Source organism: Chiloscyllium plagiosum, chromosome 2, assembly GCF_004010195.1.
Source record: "Chiloscyllium plagiosum isolate BGI_BamShark_2017 chromosome 2, ASM401019v2, whole genome shotgun sequence".
Classification (NCBI taxonomy): Eukaryota; Metazoa; Chordata; class Chondrichthyes; order Orectolobiformes; family Hemiscylliidae; genus Chiloscyllium; species Chiloscyllium plagiosum.
In genome coordinates this window covers 113,950,858-113,971,383 of record NC_057711.1, presented here as the reverse complement: position 1 = coordinate 113,971,383, position 20,526 = coordinate 113,950,858, and the positions used below count along the sequence as shown (strand labels likewise).

Sequence of the window (20,526 nt, the reverse complement as noted above, 5' to 3'; positions counted from 1 at the left end):
GTGGCATGTCCTCGTTCCATTGTCTTTTCCTTTAGGCATCTGTTGATGAAATTGCGGGGGTATCCGTTTTTGGCGAATACATTGTATAGGTGTTCTTCCTCTTTTTGCAGTTCTGGTGTGCTGCAGTGTGTTGTGGCCCTTTTGAACAGTGTCTTGATGCAACTTCTTTTGTGTGTGTTGGGGTGGTTGCTTTCGTAGTTCAGGACTTGGTCTGTGTGTGTGGCTTTCCTGTATACCTTTGTGGTGAATTTTCCGTTCGGTGTTCTCTGCACCATCACGTCCAGGAATGGGAGTTGGTTGTCCTTTTCTTCCTCTCTAGTGAATCGGATCCTGAGAGTGTGGCATTGATGATCCGGTGTGTGTTCTCTATTTCTGTGTTTTTAATGATTACAAAGGTGTTGTCTACATTTCTGACCCAGAGTTTGGGTTGAATTTGCAGTAAGACTGTTTGTTCTAAGCTTTGTATTACCGCTTCTGCTATGAGTCCAGAGATGGGTGAGCCCATGGGTGTGCCATTGATTTGTTCATATATTTGGTTGTTGAATGTGAAGTGTGTTGTGAGGCACCAGGTCCAGTAGTTTGAGTATGCCGTCTTTGTTGATAGGTTCCCCGTCCTGTTGCCTGTTCTGTATGTCCAGCAGGTTGGCTATTGTTTCTCTGGCCAGGGTTTTGTCGATAGAGGTGAACTGTGCCGTTACATCATTCGACAAAGACAGCATACTCAAAACACAGAAATAGAGAACACACACCAGATCATCAATGCCACACTCACAGGAATCTGATTCTCTAGAGAGGAAGAAAAGGGCAACTAACTCCCAACTAGCCACGAAACGACACAACCAGCTATCCTTAGTAGCCACACACTCAGATGACAAGCAACATGAGTTCGACTGGAACAACACTACTATTATAGAGAAAATGAGGTCTGCAGATGCTGGAGATCAGAGATGGAAATGTGTTGCTGGAGAAGCGCAGCAGGTCAGGCAGCATCTAGGGAACAGGAGAATCGACGTTTCGGGCATTAGCCCTACTATTATAGGACAGGCCAAACAGAGAACAGCCAGGGAATTCCTGGAGGCATGGCACTCATCCACAGATTCAATCAATAAGCACATTGACCTGGACCCAATATACTGGCCACTGCAGCGGACAGCTGGAACTGACAACCGGAAGCGGCAGATACAAACCACTATAAATGCCAGAGGAAACATCAAAGAAACGCTTCACAGGAGGCTCCCATGCACTGAGGATGTCACTTAGACAGGGGACGAAACGTCTGCAACACAAATTCCCAGCTTGGCGAACAGAACCACAACAACGAGCACCTGAGCTACAAATCTTCTGACAAACTATGAATAGGAAGGGTTTAGGGGGATATGGGCCAAGTGCTGGCAAATGGGACTAGATTAATTTAGGATATCTGATCGGCATGGACGTGTTGGACAAAAGGGTCTGTTTCCATGCTGTAAAACTCTATGACTCTAAGATTGTAATTAATCTCTGAGACTGCAGGGCAATCCTGGAGAATTGGTGTCCCAAACTGCTTCCCCACATCTCTCAGACCATCAGAAATACCTGTATAATCTCTTCACATTCCCTGGTTCGGAGACATGTTGGCATAAAACGAATAACTTCACATGGTTTTATATTGGAAACAATTGTTGGCAAAATGCGCTCCAGGAGTTTTTTAGACTCCTCCAATTTTGCAATTTCAGTGAAGTCAGCATTTTCAATGGCTTGCTCTAGGCCAGTATAATCTGCAAATAGAACATTCAGAGCATTAACATGAAACATTTGATACATCTTAGTTTCAAAACGTATTGCTAACTCTGGTTTGGTATATTCAGGAAAGTTTCACCATATGATTTTTAAAATTCATTCATGGGATGAAGGCATCGCTGGCTAGGCCAGCATTTATTGCTCACCTCTAATTGCCCAGAGAACAATTAAGAGTCAACAACATTGCTGTGGGAGTCACACATAGACCAAATTAGGCAAAGATGGCAGTTTTTTTCCCAAAAGGACATTAGTGAACTAGGCAGTTTTTGTCTGCAAATGGATTTGTGGTCATTAAATCTTCATTCCGGATTTTTTATTGAACTCAAATTCTATAATCTGCTGTGCTGAGATTTGAACCCACATCCTTAGAATGTTACCTGGGTCTCTAGATTAACAGTCCAGTGATAATACCACTAGACTATTACCTCCCATCTTGCCTCCAACTGCCTCCCAAGAAATAAAGCCTTCTGCTGCCCCTAAACGCTAATATATTACTAACCATATTAAATATGTTTTATTAATGCATGTTGGTGTTAAACCAGAATAAACAATAGTGTGATCAAGTGCTCAAATTTTCATCTTCAATCATAAGTCAAAAGGATACTACTGTGAAAAATGTCTGCCCATCTGCCAATCATTTGCTTTACCTTTGATTACTCAATTAGTTCAAGGAAAAAGCATGGGATAAGAAGCAGGAAAAAGTAAATCAGCTTTTCAAGCCTTCTCTATCATTCAATAAGATCATTGGTAATCTTCTACCTCAACCAACAATCCCACTTCATCTCGACATTGCTCAATTTCTTCAGAACTCCAATGTCTTTGAATCCAAATCCTGGTCTATAATTACTCTGTATTGTTTCAAGTTATGTCACTTATTCATTAAAAGAAAAAAATAAAATCTTATCAATAAAAACACAAATCTCCCAATATTTTCTACCATTTATTTGAATTCATTAGCATTTCTTTATGAGTGATCTGTGTCCATTGCACAACTTACTACTGAAACCACAAAATGCAAATAATGCTTTTGTGTCCTAGCTGATGAAGCAGGTTGCTCATTAAATGTTGCAAATTCTCCATTCTTTGTGAGAAGTTTACAAAATGTTAATCAATGAGTTTAGGTATTGATAAACTTGTGATAACTTAATGGTGTACTTTTCACGAATCTTATGTAAATAGTGATAATACACAATGGGGAAAAAAGACTTCGGTTGAGAACAAAACCTGAAGAGGAGGAGAAGTGTGGCTTTTCTGCAAAATTCACTCACCCACCTGCTCCTCTTAGTTCATCTAAAAATGCTCGATACCATCCTTGCTCCTCCAACTTAAGCAGACAGTCCAGAAAGAGCTCTGCAGACTTTATGACTGACTTTTCTTCCAATGATAAAATCTGCTCAGTGTCAACTGGGGAAAAAGAACATTACAAACCATGAACCAATTGAACAGAGTTTCCAATATGATTACCAAGCATGAAACAAGATGAAATGTACAAACCAGGAAGGAAAAGGTCATACATACAAAGGCTTCTGACTTTAATTGGACATAATCTTGGAGGTTTCATGATATTACATCCCATCTCTCCCACTACTCAATGAACATGTCAATCACAATGCCTTCAAACAGCAGACTGAACCATCAACTCATCTCTCCACCCCCAAGGCTCGCAGCATCATTCCTGAGGAAGGGCTTTTGCCCAAAAATGTCGATTTTCCTGCTCCTCAGATGCTGCCTGACCTGCTGTGCTTTTCCAGCACCACTCTAATCTTGACATCAACTCATTGGCTGATCCTGGACATACAATATTTTTCTTCCCTCAATGTCTTGTATTTTGCTAACTTGTGAAAATATTCAAGGATATCTTATTTAAGCACAATTTTTTTTTTCTAAATGCCCCTTTAAATTCTTGGACACTCCAGGATAATCCTGGTGGGGGATCTCTGAGGAGCATATGAACCAGGACAAAGGAAGATTTCTTTTCCCAAGAATCATCAAAACCGACAAATCCAACCCACCTTATTTAGTTTGTTACAGAAATTGATGGAAAAGCTCAGCAGATCTGGCAGCATCTGCGGAGAAAAATCAGATTTAATGTGTTGGGTTAAACCACCCTTCAAATTATTAATTAAGAGCTGTTGACTATTCACAGCTGTTAATCTCTTATCAATGAGTCCACAACAGACTCAGCTACAAGCTGTGGAAAAGTCTCCAAAGTGGAGAGCTTTAGAATCATCTTTCCAAACTCAATTGTGAAGGATCACTGCTCTCAAACGAGTTATTGAAACAAAAATGGGATTTAAGTCACATACCAGGTGAGAAATAAAAAAAGTCGAGTGTTAATTTCACTGATCAGAGATCACCTCTGTATCTAAAAGCCAGAGTCTCTTGTATAGTGGTAGTGTTCCTTCCTCTGGATTAGGAGGCATGTGTTTAAGTTGTATCTGCTCGAGAGGCGTGTCATAATGGTTCTGAATAAGTTGATTAAAAGCAAAATCCAGAATCTAAAAACATTACTTTTGCAGCCTCTTGGGGGATTTCCAGCAAAAAAAAATGCAGCTGCCAAAGAGCCTTCTGCTCGTGTTTCATCAAGGAAAACTGGAAGGACACCCACTTCCCCTTTGTCAGTATTTCTTTTTATTTTTCACACCAAGCAGCTAGCTGTGAACACCATGAGGAATCATACCACAGAATCTCAGCTCTGCAGTCAGGTAATTCTAAGCAAGGATCCATCAGCCTTGGCCGGTGTGGTGCACTATGAGATTTCACCCCGAATAATGAACAAAACAACTTCGAGTCACAGAAGATCTTAACAAGTTTTAATTGGTTAAAAGATCAGAAGATATTTGACACACAAGACGCAATCTGGAACCCCACACGAGAAATACAGTTCGTTATGGAAAGGCACAGTCATGTTTAAAAAAAATTAAAGGCCCATTTGTTAGCCGAAAAACACATCTAGCTAATGGACTATTTACATATGCTATTAAAATGTATTGCTGGAAAAGCACAACAGGTCAGGTACCATCCGAGGAGCAGGAAAATCCCGATGAAGAGTTTATGCTCGAAACGTCGACTCTTCTGCTCCTTGGATGCTGCCTGACCTGCTGTGTTTTTCCAGCACCACACATTTTGACTCTGATCTCCAGCATCTTGCACTCCTCACTTTCTCCTCACAACCGAGAAACAGTCTTCCTCACAAATTCCTGTGTTAATCCTGAAACCTGGGTGCAGTTTCTGAAACAGACATATTTATTTATTAAGAATCATAATTAGCACGTTTATATATTCAATCCCAACATCCATTCCAACACAATTTCCTCTAATTTAGGGAGTTTTCGTTTCGCTAGCTGGGGGTTAATGAATGATTCCCACATTGTTGTTAAAATCGCACCAGCGGAAAAATAAATGCAACAGCCAGTATTGAAAGATCAATTATTACAACCTTACATACCTGGTGAAAAGAAAGACGTGAGGAATCCGTGTATATACGTAGGGCGAAGAATTCTAGTGATGTAATGTCGCCATAACTTCAAGTTTTCTTTCTGGAGGTCGGTCATTTTAAATCTTTATAACCGTGACTGTCGAAGAATCCTCTTCCGCTGTCTTGGTGATCTGTATGACTTCCATACAACTAAATATCAGCTCGGCGACTCCGCCTACACTGTGCAATTTCCAGGAAATCAGGTGTCACTTAAGTTTCAGTTTCTTGCGGATCTACATTTAATATTTATTAACCATCATTTTCACCCCTTGACGAGTAAGAAATCCAGTCACGAACCTCCGCGGATTTCTGCGTCAGCACCACTGAGAAAATAAACATCCCTGTCCCCCCCCCCCCTTCTCTCTCTGATTTATCACTATCGGTTTCGATCTCCCTTCTTTCATTTTCTGAAGGTTACATTTCCTTGTCTTTTGTTTTCGTCTACAGTGCCTCCCCCCTCCTAAATCTGTTGTTAGACTCCATAAAGCAAGGAAGTCCAAACCCATTTTGCCTGTTGATCCGCCGGCCCACTGCCTACCCCATCCAAGTATTGATTTTGCTTTTACTACTCGAACCCTAATGCCTGCCAATTCCAATCCGGTCATCGACCACCAACACTGGTCTTCTGTCTAGCAACACCCCAATTTTTAAAAGGTTTTCGAATCTTTCCTTGTCTTCCCCGCCCCCCTAATCTCTCGCAGCCCTATGGTCCTCAGATCTCTGAACTCCTCTAACGCTCACCTTCAGTGCTGGCCCGATTTTAATCCCTTCACCAAATTTAAAACTCTATTGCTAAACTGGCCTGCTTTTGATCATTTGACTTATGTGACTTGGTGTTTTTTGTGTGCTAATGTGTGATACACTCTGGGACATGTTACTAGATTAAGGGCACTATATAAATGCAAATAGCCATTTCTTGTTTTCTGTTCGTCACGATTTTTCTGAGCCTTACTTGCCGATACCACTGTCTACTCCCCCCAGGCAAATAACTCATAGCTTATGCTCTGCAAAATGCTACCCAGTTTAACTGTTCATTCACAGTATTGGAGTTCCCAGGCCTGTTTTGTAACACCACTATAGAGCCAGTCATTTCTGTATAACTGCCCTTCAGAGTAGTTTACTCCTGTTTGCACTCTTGAGGCTAACGTTAATGCCAGAATGCTTAACTGCTTTATCAGTCAGATTTGCACAGGAGCAAGACCTGTTTCCGGCTGAGGTGGAGACCTCCTTGTGCAAGATTGTATAAAATTAATGAAATCCACAGTGGCCTCCTGCATTTGTTTCAATCATGGAGTCTGAATCTTGCTCATAGAAGGAGAACATTCAGCCTATGTATCCAGGTCAGCTCTTTAAATGAACCATTCATTCAATCCCAGATCCTTTCCCTGAAATCCTGCAATTTTCTCCCTTCTAAGAATTTATCCAATTCCCTCTTTAATGATACTATGGAAGTTACTTTCAACACTTTTTCAGGCAATGCATTCCAGATCAATTGCTACGTACATACCACCATCAACTTGTAGTCAAAAGGGTTGAATGAGATGGAAGATATACAGGGGTGAAGCCATGATGGGGTTTTGAAAACAAGGATGAGAATTTTAAAATCAAGGTGTTGCTGGAACAGGAGTTAATGTATGTTAGGGATCATAGATATGATAGGTGGATGCAACTTGGCACACTAAAAACAAGACAGCAAAGTTTGGGATGAGTTCATATTTACAGAGGGCAGAATGTGGGAGGCCAGCTTAGAATGCATTGGAATAGTCAACTGTAAAGATAACAAAGGTATGGATAAGATCTCAGTAACAGATGAAATGAAAGACAGCTGCAGTTAGCTAATCACCATTGGGTGATCTTAGTGATAGTATGGTAAGAAACTTGTCCCAGGATCAAAATAAGTCACCAAGGATAAAGTGCTTTGGCTTAGACTGTTGTCCATGAAAGGGATAGAGTTGGTACAGTGTGTATTGCAGACAATGGTTTCAGCTTCCCTAAACTTAACTGGGGGAAGAGTTTCATTAATCCAACGTAAAATGTCAAACAAGCTTATGAAGATTTATGCTGTGAATGTTGTTGTTGAGGCAGTATGTAGATGTAGGAGTGGATCAACTATCAGTCCTTGGAAAACCAGACATAATGGTGTGGGAGCAAGAAGAAACATTTTGTAAGCAATTCCCTAATCATGATTAATTGATATGAATAGAATGACGTGAGTGCCATTTCACTCATCTAGACAACAGTGGAGAGGTACTGGTGCAGGACATTTGTTCAAAGGCTGTTTACAGATCAAGGATGAGGAGTTTAGTTTACTTTTGCAGATAGGATATAATTTGTGTTGTTAATAAGAAACATTTTGGTATTCTGGAAGTCTGATTGGAGGGACTTATATTAGGGTATCAAAACTCAAGGACTTTGGGGAGAACAGGTTAGAGATGGGGATTTATTTGCAAGGACAATGGGGTCAAGAACAAAACAACTAAAGTTCTTGGCTGCTAAACTTTCCAGATTATTCTAATAAATTTCAAATTTCCCCCTGTTGCTGTGCCCAGAATTGAACACAATACTCCAGCTGAAGCCTAATCAATATTTTATAAAGGCTTTCTCTATGCCATCATTTAGAAAGTCAGAGTTCCTGTAGGAGATCCAATATGTTTTTTTTTTGTTCAACAGCCATCAATACTCGAATAGTCTAAAAAATATAATTCTTTTTTCACCTACTCTGGCCTGTGCTTTTGAACTGTTACTTTGACTCTCCCAGATAACATATACAGGGAGCATATATACACCAGACATTGATCACCATTGCACAGTGACAGCAATGTGTACCGTTTACAAGATGCACTGCAGTAACTCACCAGGCTCCTTTAATAACACCTTCCACACCTCATGTAGGACCTCATGTAACACAGGTAACTAACGCATGAGAACACCACCACCTATAAGAGCATCTCCAAGTCACATACTATCCTAACTTGAAACTGTATCACTGTTCCTTCACTAATACTGCGTCAAAATTGTGGAACTCCCTTCCTAACAGCACTGTAGACGTATCCACACCACACGGACTGCAGTGATTCAAGAATGCTCTCCAGAGCTGACCTAGCCAGAGGTTATACTCGTGTTTATGTTCTGTTTGAACCTTCTCTCATCCTATCAGTATGTTCTTCTAATCCTGTTGCCCACGAGTAGTTAACTAGCTTTCCCTCAAATAAGAAATTGATTATTGCTTTGCTCCCATCCATCTACCAAGGGAATTTACTGCTGCCACACTAACAGCTGTGTACATACTGCCACAAGCAAAGGTTGAGGAAGCTCTGGGTGTGCTGTACTTCACCACTAACACCCCTGAGATGGAACACCCCAAGGCCCTGTTTATTGTGACTGGCGTCTTCAATCAAGCCAATTTAAGGAAGGTGTTGCCCAAGTACCACCAGAACATTACCTGCCCCACTAGGGGCCCAAACATTTTAGACCACTGCTACACTGTGAAGGATGCCTACCGCTCCATCACCCGCCCTCATTTCCGGAACTCCGACCACAGTGCCGTGTTTCTTCTCCCGGCTTATAGGCAAAACTCAAGCAGGAGACCCCCCTCGCAGATACAGGTCCAGTGCTGGTCGGAGGAGGCAGAGGATCAACTCCGGTACTGTCTGGAATCGGCTGATTGGGCCATGTTCAAATAGTCCGCGGGTACCTTGAACAATTACGCCACATCATCACAGACTTTACCAGCAAGTATGTGGAGGACTGTACACCGAGGAAGTCAACCTAGGTGTTCCCCAGCAGAAAACTCTGGATGAATCAGGAATTATGGAACCTGCTAAAAACCAGATGTGAGGCCTTCAGATCGAGACTCACTCAAATATAAGGAATCCAAGTATGACCTTCGTAGAGCCATTAAGACAGCCAAGGACCAGTGCCAATCCAAACTAGAGACCCAGGCAGACACCCGGTGACAATGGCAAGGAATGAATGACATCACAGGTTCTAAAAAGAGACAGTGTAAGATAGCAGACGATGATATATCCCTCCCAGATCGTCTCAACACCTTCTATGCTCGCTCTGAGCAGAAGTTCGGCGGAGTGGTAACACCTATTCCGACAAGTCCTGACGAACCTATCCCAACAGTCACTGCACCAGAGGTCAGATCAGTTTTCCTTCGTGTGAATCCAAGGCAAGCAATGGGACCAGATGGAGTACCAGGCCGTGCATTCAGAGCATGTGGAGATCAACTGGCAGAGGTCTTCTCAGACATCTTCAATCTCTCCCTGCAGCAGGCCACTGTCCCTGCCTGTTTTGCGAGGGCCAACATCATCCTTGTGGCTAAGAAGGCTCATGCAGCCTGTCTCAATGACTACCGCCCAATGGCCCTAACTTCGGTGCTCATGAAGTGGTCATGGCATTAATCAACTCCAGCCTCCCCACTACTCTTGACCCACTCCAATTTGCCCATCAAACCAACAGATCCATTTCAGATGCCATATCACTTGCCCTTCACTCCTCCCTAGAACATCTTGACACCAAGAACAGCTAAGTAAGAATCCTGCTCTTGACTACAGTTCAGCCTTCAACACTATTATCCCGAGACTAATTACTAAACTTAGTGATTTCAGAAAAAGCCCCACTCTCTGCAACTGGAGCCTCAGTTTCCTGACCCACAGGCCATAATCAGTAAAGACTGGGGACAATATTTCATTGTCACCGACACTCAACACTGAGGCCTCCCAGGTGTGCGTACTCAGCCCCCTACTGTACTCACTGTATACCCATGACTGTGTCGCCAAATACCAGACTAATGCCATTTACAAGTTCACTGATGACATCACCATAGTCAGTAGAATTTCAGATGGCGACGAAACAGGATACAGATGGGAGGTGGAAGAACTGGAAAAATGGTGCACTGAGAACAACCTAGTTCTCAATGCCAGCAAAACCAAGGAACTCATTATTGACTTTTGGTGGGATGTTACTCATGCCCCATTACACATTAATAGCACAGAGGTAGAAGGAGTGGAGAGTGTTAATCTCCTGGGAGTCGTCATTCACAACAAGCTTTCATGTGGACGCACTGGTCACAAAGGCCCAACAACGTCTCTTCTTCCTCTGGCAGCTGAGGAAATCTGGCATGACAGCAAATACCCTTGCCAACTTTTGTAGGTGCGCCATCAAGAGCATTCTGTCTGGATGTATCACTACCTGATATAGCAACTGTACCATTCAAGATCAGAGATGGTTACAGTGAGTGACAAACTTGGCCCTGACAATCACAAAGGCCAACCACCCATCTACAGAATCCATCTACTAGGCTTGCTGTCAAGGAAAGGCCCCCAGCATTCTCAAAGATCCATTCCACCCTGGCAATGTTTTTCTACAACCTCTACCATTGGGGAGAAGGTACAGAAGCCTGAAACACACATACACACCAGCCAGTTTTGCAACAGTTTCTACCCTACTGTTGTTAGAATACTGAATGGACTCTCAAACTCTTAACATTCGCTTGTACTTATGCTTTTGTTTTTGCCGCTGTTTGCCTATTATTTACTATCTATGCTACTTAACTCTGTGATCTGCCTGTATTGCTCGCAAAACAAAGCTTTTCACTGTGCCTTGGTACATGGGACAATAAATTCAATTCAATTCAATTCAAAATGCTATGAGTGGAAGATAGTTATGATAAAAATGATGCGTGTTAAATCAATCCTAGTCACTTACAGCAGTGCAGGCTCCAGGTATGATTCTTAGGGCAAATTTAGCCAATCATATCATTTCTGTGATATTAATATATAAGAGTCAACTTTAATGCAGCACTCTGGTCACACTCTCTGCCAGTACGTATGCACTCTTTGCACATCTGATTACAGATCTTGGTGTGTCTCTTGGATCCTGTCCATCCACAACTCAGTGCTCATCTTGCTCATTCTCAGAGCTCCCAAAATGACCACTCCCCTCTTTGTACACGTGCCAACTCCAAAACCTGTGTCTCATCGAATCATACACTGGAGAAGCAAACTATTTATCTGACATCTGTGCTGGCTCTAAAACGCTACCAATTAGACACAATGTTTGCTATTTTTGCAGAAATCCAGTCCCAATTTGAAAATTACTACTGAACCTGCTACATCTTCATCATCATCTTACTGCCAGCAATACCCCCTCTACTTGACAAGAGACGTCCCATCAGTTAGCACTATGATTGGTCTCAACCTATTGCTGCCTCCAAACATAAGTACCTCCTAAACATCAATGCCTTCGTGCTCCCAATTTTCTCTGGGATTATACTCCATGTTATAGGAATTCCCATTTGTGAAAAACATCATCATATTTCAACATTAATATCAAAATAATGTATGTGATGAACATTACTTTCAGACTTCAACTCTAAATATAATTGCTTGTAATGACATTTGATAAAGATCAGAAGAGAGAAAATAGCAAAAATTTGGGGGAAAAAACCCCATGATCTTTACAATGTTGTTTAATTACTGATGGAGACTGCTGATCGTTGCATATCGATCCAAGCTGTTGCATTATGTTCTAATTATTTATTGCTTAGTATAACATTTTTCACTTCAGAAAATCTCAACAATTATGAAAATATTCTATATTATAACTGTCTCCAATTATCACACGTTACTGATTTCACCATTTCCTCGCTCCTGATATTTATCAAAAGGTCTAACAGGCACTTATATTCTGAGTTGATGCCTGGATGAGGCATTCAACATGTGCATCTACTTAATCTTAAAATTTAAATATGACAATGTTTCTGTCAAATGGGCTGTCCTCTGGAGTGGGTCATGATTCTAGACAAAATGCAATCAGGTAAAAAGTTCAACATACTTCAATGCTTCTGTTACCAACGTGTAACAAAACTAGAAATACTTTTCCTTGAGCCACTTGATTAAATATCTCTATTTAATCTTGAAATACCTTTATTTGAATTTTCATGCCAGTGAAGGCCTTCCTTCAAGTACTTTCAGCTTAACATTTTACACATTTGCACCTTTGAGAATTCTTTTTATTCTGTGCTATATAGATGTTTTATCCCAAATTCTCTCAGGATAGCATGAGTTTTCCATTTCCCTCAGGTTATCCTTGGGGATTCACATTCATAGAAACATTGAAGGGAGGCCCAACACATCCATGTGGCTCTTTGCAATACCAATTCAAAAACTGACCCTACTGCTCTCTCCTTGGATTGTCCCTGCATCAAGTATTTATACAATAATCACAAAGACCTCAGGACCAGATCCAAAATGATAGTATCAAAACTATATTGAGAAAATGCTGTACTACCTGAGATATTAAATGAGATATTAAACCAAGGCTTTATCTGTGCTTTTGGGTGGACACAAAAAAAAATGCCATGCAAGTTCTACTGTCCTTTAGCCACTATCACCAAAGAGAAAAAATATCTGGTCATTATCACATTGAGATTTCTGTGCACAGAACAACAATGAGTTCTGGCACTGATCATTGTGATCAAGTGCAAGGGAATGTCCTGAAGTTTCAAATGGGACTCTATAATTACAAATCTGTCTTTCTTTTCAATCATAGCTATTCCAAGAACTGAAGCTGGTTCTCCTAGAGGACAGGGGTCACAAAGAAATCTCCTCAATTGTAATTTGGAGGTGCCGGTGTTGGACTCGGGTGTACAAAGTTAAAAATCACACAACACCAGGTTATAGTCCAACAGGTTTATTTGGAAGCACACTAGCTTTTGGAGCGTCGCCACCTGATGAAGGAGCAGCGCTCCGAAAACTAGTGCTTCCAAACCTGTTGGACTATAACCAAGTGTTGTGTGATTTTTAACTTTCCTCAATTGTAGTCAGTCTTGTATATTCTATTTCCTCAATGACACAGTTGATTGCTATTCTGGGCTTAGAAGAATAATTAACACATCTTGAAATCACATTTATAATTATGTTTCAGAGGTTACCTCTGAACTGGAAAAAAAAGGTGTCCAGAATGCACATGTATTTATATAAAAGTCAAGTCAACTTCAACACAATTTTTTTTAACCAAATCTGGTCTATCCAAAACTAAGGGGCTTTAAGAGACCTTGACAAATCTAATATCCAAGCAGAAACTTATTTAATCATAAAATGGCAGGCATGTCTCCTCCTATCCCAGATTCCAAGTCTCTCCATGCCCTTGACCTCCCATTCTAGTCTCTGGATTCTCTTCCAGCCTGACAGTTTTCTCGGTTAACAGTAATCCTGCAATTCCAACCCACTTGTACATCGCCATCATTAGCAGCCAAGCCTGAAGCTGCTGAAATCCCAAGCCCTAGAATTCCCCCCTTAAACCCCTCAGTGTCTCTTTTCTCTCTCTATCGTTTAAGATGTCCCGTAAAAGCTACAACATTGCTGTTTGACCAAATATGTGGTCTGGTTGAGTACCAGCCTTGTGAAACGAAAACTTGGAAGTGAGCAGAAACAGTTTCCGGTGGCAGGACAGTTGGTAAACCGTGACACAGATTTAAAACGAACCAGAGATTTATTTTTGGAACATGCAGAAGTTATGATCTGAATGCACTTCCTCAAGGTTGGGGAAGAAAATTTAATTACAACTTTAAACAGCTATTTGGATAAATACTAGAGATGTACAGCATGGAAATAGACCCTTCGGTCCAACACGTCCATGCCGACCAGATATCCCAACTCAATCTAGTCCCACGTGCCAGCATCTGGCCCATATCCCTCGAAACCTTTCCTATTCATATACCCACCCAAACGCCTCTTAAATGTTGCAATTGTACCAGCCTCCACCACATCCTCTGGCAGCTCATTCCATACACATACTACCCTCTGTGTGAAAAAGTTGCCATGTAGGTCTCTTTTATATCTTAAGAGTTCACAAGGCTGCTGAGGAAAAGCAGGGAATGGGATGACTTAGTTTGATCTATCAAGTAGATGACAGTCATTAATGGGCCAAATGTCCACTTTTTGTGTAAACCAACTAATTTTTAATTATTGCCAACATAGACCGTAGCTAATCTGTTAGTTTTACATTTTTCACATCAGAGAGACATCTAATTAGATCTATTCCCTGACTAACTTTTCCCACCCATATCATTAATGTCTTTAACATGCAAATGTTTCTGCTCCTAATCAGCGTCCTTTATGAAGGTGTTTCAATTTTGTTTTTGTGGTTCAAGTTTAAAGGTTTGTTAACAGTGGCTCATTCTGACTGCTGAAGAGATACCTGAAGGTTTTTGTTTATAAAACAGGCTCCTAAATGGATATAGCCATATTTGTTTGGATTCTGTTGACTTATTTCCTGGAAATCACCTGAATGGGTTTATGCTTTGCTTTGAATATTGTTTGGAGTTCAGTTGGGGTACAGCCATAGAGAAAGCTACCCAGCTCATCCCTGTGAAAAGCCTTTTGGAAATTCCAATGTGAAATGTGATAAAACCGATGCAACTATTCTGCTGAAATGCTCTGAATTTTCCACTGAATAAACTGTTGTTCCCATTGACAGCTGCCTATGTTGACTGACACGAGTTAGTGTGTGACAGAATGCATGCTGTTGTGAACAATCTTTACTTTAACAGTTTTTCTCTGAAGAACAAATATTTGTCAAGTTTTATTATCCCCCAATATTAATCTCTATAAAGAAATGTTTCCACTTTTTTTCCTTTGAATTGTGTGTACAGTGGGGACATTTCTAAAATTTCTTTAATATTCATTCATGAGATGATAGGTCACTGCCTAGGCCAGCCTAATTGCCCAGAGCACAGTTAAGAGTCAACCACATTGCTGTGGGCCTGGAATCACATGTAGGCCAGACCAGATGAGGATGGCAGTTCCCTTCCCCAAAGGGCTTTAGTGAATCAGATGGATTTTTCTAACAATTGACAATGGTTTCACGGTCCTCATTAGACTCTTAATTCCAGATTTGGTATTGATTTCACATTCTGCCATCTGCCATGGCAAGATTTGAACCCAGGTCCTTAGGACATTACCTAGTTCACAGGATTAAAAGTCAAGTGATAATACCACTAGGCCATTGCCTCCCCTGAAAAATTTATACTTTCCTATTTCAAATTGTGTTAATCAGCTTCACATATTTGCTATAAAATCCTGTTTTCACAGTAAATCAATAATTTTCTTATTTATTAAAGAAACCTGATGGATAATTATTTTATTCCAAACCTAATATGAAGTATCAATGTTTTCTGAACAATCTATTCAGAAATGTCATGACACATCTGGGTGTCCTGTCTCAAAGGTAGGGACACTAAAACTACACAAGAGTCCCTTAGCTAAAGTACATAACTGACCATATCAGTAATGAGTAAAGCATTTCAATTTATAAACACCAACAGAAGTGCAGATGCTGTAAATCAGAAACAAAAATGGAAATTACTGGAAAAGCTCAGCAGGTCTGGCAACATCTGTGGAGAAAGTTCTGAGGAAAGGTCATTTGACTCAAAACGTTAACTCTGATTTCTCTCCACAGATGCATTTCAACTTATGTTGTGACTAATAGAGTAGTGCAGGAAGGTAGTAGGGAGAGGAAGTGTACTTAGTTAATCTCAGTTATAATAACTAATTAATTGTTTAATCATCTTCTATAATTGCTCATGTTTATGCAACTTGTACTGTACTGTAACTCCCACCTGAAACAACAGCCTCTTGTATTGACTTTTTATTATTTTAAGGTATTTAAAATAATGGTTCAGCAGTAGCTCTATGTCTAAAAGGTGACAAACCAACTAAAAGATTTCATAGAACGATAACAGATTAGATTAGATTACTTACAGGTGGTCTAAAATACCTGCGCTGATTCTCTGGAAGAATCTGCTCTCAGCTAGTCCCACTATCCCATCCTCTCCTTCAAGTCTACAATATTTTTCTTTTCAGATAATATTCATTGAAAACCAAAATTCAATCTGCTGCCCCTACCCCCCTGAAGCAGTACACTTCAGATCCTCATCATTCATTGCATAAAAAGTTTAACCTCGTGTTGCTTTTTGTTACTTTGCCATTCACCTTAAATGTGTCTCCTCTAGTTCTTGACCTGTTGTGAAACCATTTGCCTACGTAACTTGGGATTGCATTTGCATTTTAAAAATAATGCTGTCAACAGGTTATGTCTTATTCAAACCAAACTTTAAAGTTGGATCTAAAAAGACATCAGGTCAGATGAAATGCTTTATTTTGCTGGAGTTTTTTTAAAATATCCATTTGGATTTCATAAGTGTTTCTAGAGCTGTTTAACTTTGTCATGTCTGCTAAGTCCACTGATCCTCGGGGAGTTGTAAGATCCCGTCCAAATCAATAAATCTTGTTTGCTAGCTAATGGCATGATCATGTATTGGATCACACTGGAGAGGCCAAGTACTTGGAATTGCACAAAAAAATGCGGTATCTCTGGAAGTAACACTTGCCATTTCCTGCATTTGGATGATTCTGACAAAATGAGGGTGTATTGCAGCATCCAAAGTGATGCTTATCATTTCATCTGAGAAACTAAGTGCCCAAATTCCACCAAAAGATTCTACTGCAATATTTAAGGAGCAGGTGAGGTGCTGGGTCCACTTTTGTTTGTCATTTATAAATGATTTAGATGAAAATATAGAAAGCCTGGTTAGTAAGTTTGCAGATGACACCAAGATTGGTAGTATAGTGAACAGTGAAGATTATCTAAGATTACAAAGAGATCTTGATCAATTGAGTCAACAGGCTGAAGAATGGTAAGTGGAGTATAATTTGGATAAATGCAAGGTAATGCATTTTGGTAAAAAAAACAAATACAAGATTTATACAATTAAAAGTAGGGCCTTGGGCAGTGTTGTAGAACAGAAAGACCTAGGGGTTCAGGTACAGAATTCTTTGAAGTTTGCTTCACAGATGGATAGGGTGGTTAAAAAGGCGTTTAGCACGCTCGCCTGCATTGTTCACACCTTTGTGTATAGGATATAGGGCGTTACATTGAGGTTGTTCAGGACATTGGTGAGGCCTCTTCTGGAATACCATGTCCAATTCTAGTCTCCCTGTTATAGGAAGGATATTATTAAACTGGAGATGGTTCAGAAGAGATTTACCAAGATGTTGCTAGAAATGGAGAGAGTTTGAATTATAAGGGCAGGCTGTGTAATCTGGGACTTTTTTTCACTGGAGCATAGGAGGTTAAAGGTGACTTTATGGAGATGTATGAAATAATGAGAGCTATAGATAAGGTGAATAGCAAGTGGCTTTTCGCTAAGGTTGGGGATTTCAAGACTAGGGGGCATATTTTTAAGGTGAGGAGAGGAAGATTTAAAAAAGATATGAGGGGCAAGTTTTTACACAGACTGATTCATGTGTGGAACGAACTTCCAGAGAAAGTGGTAGATGGGGATACAGTTACAATGTTTAAGACATTTAGATAAGTAGACATATCAGAGAATCCCTAGTGTGTAATCAGGCCATTTGGCCCAACAAGTCTACACCCATCCTCTAAAGAGTATCCCACTCAAATCCAATCTCCCTAACCCATTACTTTACATTTGCCCTGACTAATGCACCTAACCCACACATCCCTGATCACTATGGACAACTTAGCATGGCCAATCCACCTAACCTGCACATCTTTGGACTGAGAGGAAACTGGCGCACCCAGAGGGAACCCAAGCAAACACGGGGAGAATGTGCAAATTCCACACAGTTGCCCAAGGCTGGAATTGAACCTAGGTCCCTGGACTTGTAAAGCAGCAGTGTTAAATACTGAGCCACTATACCGCCCTTAATGTTTGGAAGGATATGGGCCAAGTGCAGGCAGTTGGAACTAGTTTAATTTGGGATTATGGTCAGCATGAACTGGTTGGACTGAAGGGATGTATGACTGCAGGAGGTGTTCTCCTAACTTTCATTTGTCCTTCAACCAATGCAAACTGGTCATAATTTTAGTGCTGTTTATGGGATCTATAAAATCAATTTATTGGCTGTAGGAACAAAGTATTCCTTATGTTTTAAAAAAATGCATTGTGTATAGTATAAATATAGCTTTCCTGTCCTTTACCTCCTGTCACTACCTCTGAAGGTTGTTTTTTTTTTACTTACCTTTCACCAAAATGATAATATTGGTATCCATCTTCCACACAATGATCAGTTTTGATTGGAACCCAGTTATCTTCTTGTCCTCAACATTTAATTGATTCACTGCACTTCACCAGGTGAACTTTCTTGTTACACTCAGTGTGGTGAAGTCCATTTCTACCTGGTTCCAGTACCTCTGGTTTTGAAATGACTTCAAATTACTTATAAGTTTTGTTTCATAGTAAATTGCCAACCATTTCTATTTATTGTTGAAGTCCCTACTATTTACAAGGATGATACCAGAACTTGGAGTTTATACCAACAGGATCAGGAAGACTGAATTGGCTGGAATTCCTTTTGCTCTGGAAAAATGAACGCTCAAAGAAGGGGGCTTTCAAAGTTTGTAGCTCGGGTGCTCGTTGTTGTGGTTCTGTTCGCCGAGCTGGGAATTTGTGTTACAGACGTTTCGTCCCCTGTCTAGGTGACATCCTCAGTGCTTGGGAGCCTCCTGTGAAGCGCTTCTGTGATGTTTCCTCCGGCATTTGTAGTGATTTGTATCTGCCGCTTCCGGTTGTCAGTTCCAACTGTCCGCTGCACAAAACGACACGGCCAGCTATCCTTAGTAGCCACACACTCAGATGACAAGCAACATGAGTTCGACTGGGACAACACTACTATTATAGGACAAGCCAAACAGAGAACAGTCAGGGAATTCCTAGAGGCATGGCATTCATCCACAGATTCAATCAATAAGCACATCGACCTGGACCCAATATACCGATCACTGCAATGGACAGCTGAAACTGACAACCGGAAGCGGCAGATACAAATCACTATAAATGCCGGAGGAAACATCACAGAAGCGCTTCACAGGAGGGTCCCAAGCACTGAGGATGTCACCTCGACAGGGGACGAAACATCTGCAACACAAATTCCCAGCTCGGCGAACAGAACCACAACAAGGTGGCTTTCTAGGACAGACTTGGAGAAGATGTTTCTACTTTTTTGAATTCTTTCATGGGATGCAGACATTGCTGGCAAGGCCACAGATTTTCTTCCCATTGGTAAAATAAATGGGTTTTTAATTATTCCATATTTATTAAATGTATTTAAATTCAACAGGAATTTGAACCCAAGTTTCCAGACTTTTGAAAAGGATCTCTGGATTACCAGGCCAGTGACACTACCTCCCATGTGGTTAAAACTGGAGTTCCATTAATAAGATAACTAGTGAATACAATGAATAAAGAAGCATTATTTAAGAAGTGGTGAGAATGTGGAATATGCTAGTAAATGGAATGGTAGAGCTTAATAACAAAAATTCATTTATAGGTACATTGGATAAAAACATGATGGCGATTTTGAAAGTCGTGTTGTTAAGGTGGGATGAAATAAATATAGTGGGAGGAGACTCAGGTAGAGGAATAACATACATGACGTGTTGGAGTCGTACATTGCGTGTTACTCCAAAACAGAAAGCATATCAGAGAATATTATTTTTCAGCTACTATCTGCATTTTGAGGCAAATCTCACAGATGAGATTTCTCCATGTTATTCAGATTTGCATGCAGATGCCATCAATGTCCCTTCTGTAGTCCTAAACTTTCTTCAAAGTGCCAGTGCTCCAGTTCCAGCAGAGAAATAGGCTGACTCAAATGGGTCATGCCAGTGTTTATACTCCACATGAGCCCCTTTCCCCATTGCTCACCTCAACTCCTCACCACATCCTTTTATTCCTTCTCTGTCATGTTCTTTCTAATTTTCACTTAAAAATCTACTATTTTCTCATCCACTCCATATTGAGCTTTAATCAGGATTACTGGAGTGCTTGGCGTCTGTTACAATCACTCCCAGTGATTGTTTAAGAACTTTCTTACATTGTTCAATACTCAAGCGGACAAGGAACGAAGAAAATTTACAGCCCAGGAACAGGCCCTTCACGCCCCCCCAACCTGTGCCAATCCAAAGCCACTGTCTAAACTTATCACCCAATTCCTAAGGATCTGTATCCCTCTGCTCCCCACCTACTCATGCCTCTGCTCAGATGCACCTTAAAATGAATCTACCGTGCCTGTCTCTACTACCTCTGCTGGCAATGCGATCCAGGCACCTACCACCCTCTGTGTAAAGTATTTTCCGCATGTATCCCCCTTAAATATTTCTCCTCTCACTTTGAACGCATGACCTCTCGTTATTGAATTCCTTACCCTGGGAAATGCTTATCTCTATCCACCCTGTCT

General features: G+C 40.7%; 1 protein-coding gene across 1 annotated transcript in view; it reads right to left on the bottom strand.

Moving 5' to 3' along the window:
* Positions 1-20,526, bottom strand: part of LOC122562955 (antiviral innate immune response receptor RIG-I-like) — a 95,783-nt gene that overhangs the window by 60,422 nt on the left and 14,835 nt on the right. The window contains exons 2-4 of the mRNA XM_043716266.1: positions 5,228-5,437; positions 3,052-3,183; positions 1,576-1,757 (exon numbers count right to left, since the gene is read on the bottom strand). Coding sequence (XP_043572201.1) covers positions 1,576-1,757; positions 3,052-3,183; positions 5,228-5,333 — 420 coding nt within the window. The 5' untranslated portion in view covers positions 5,334-5,437. The remainder of the gene's footprint in view (positions 1-1,575; positions 1,758-3,051; positions 3,184-5,227; positions 5,438-20,526) is intronic.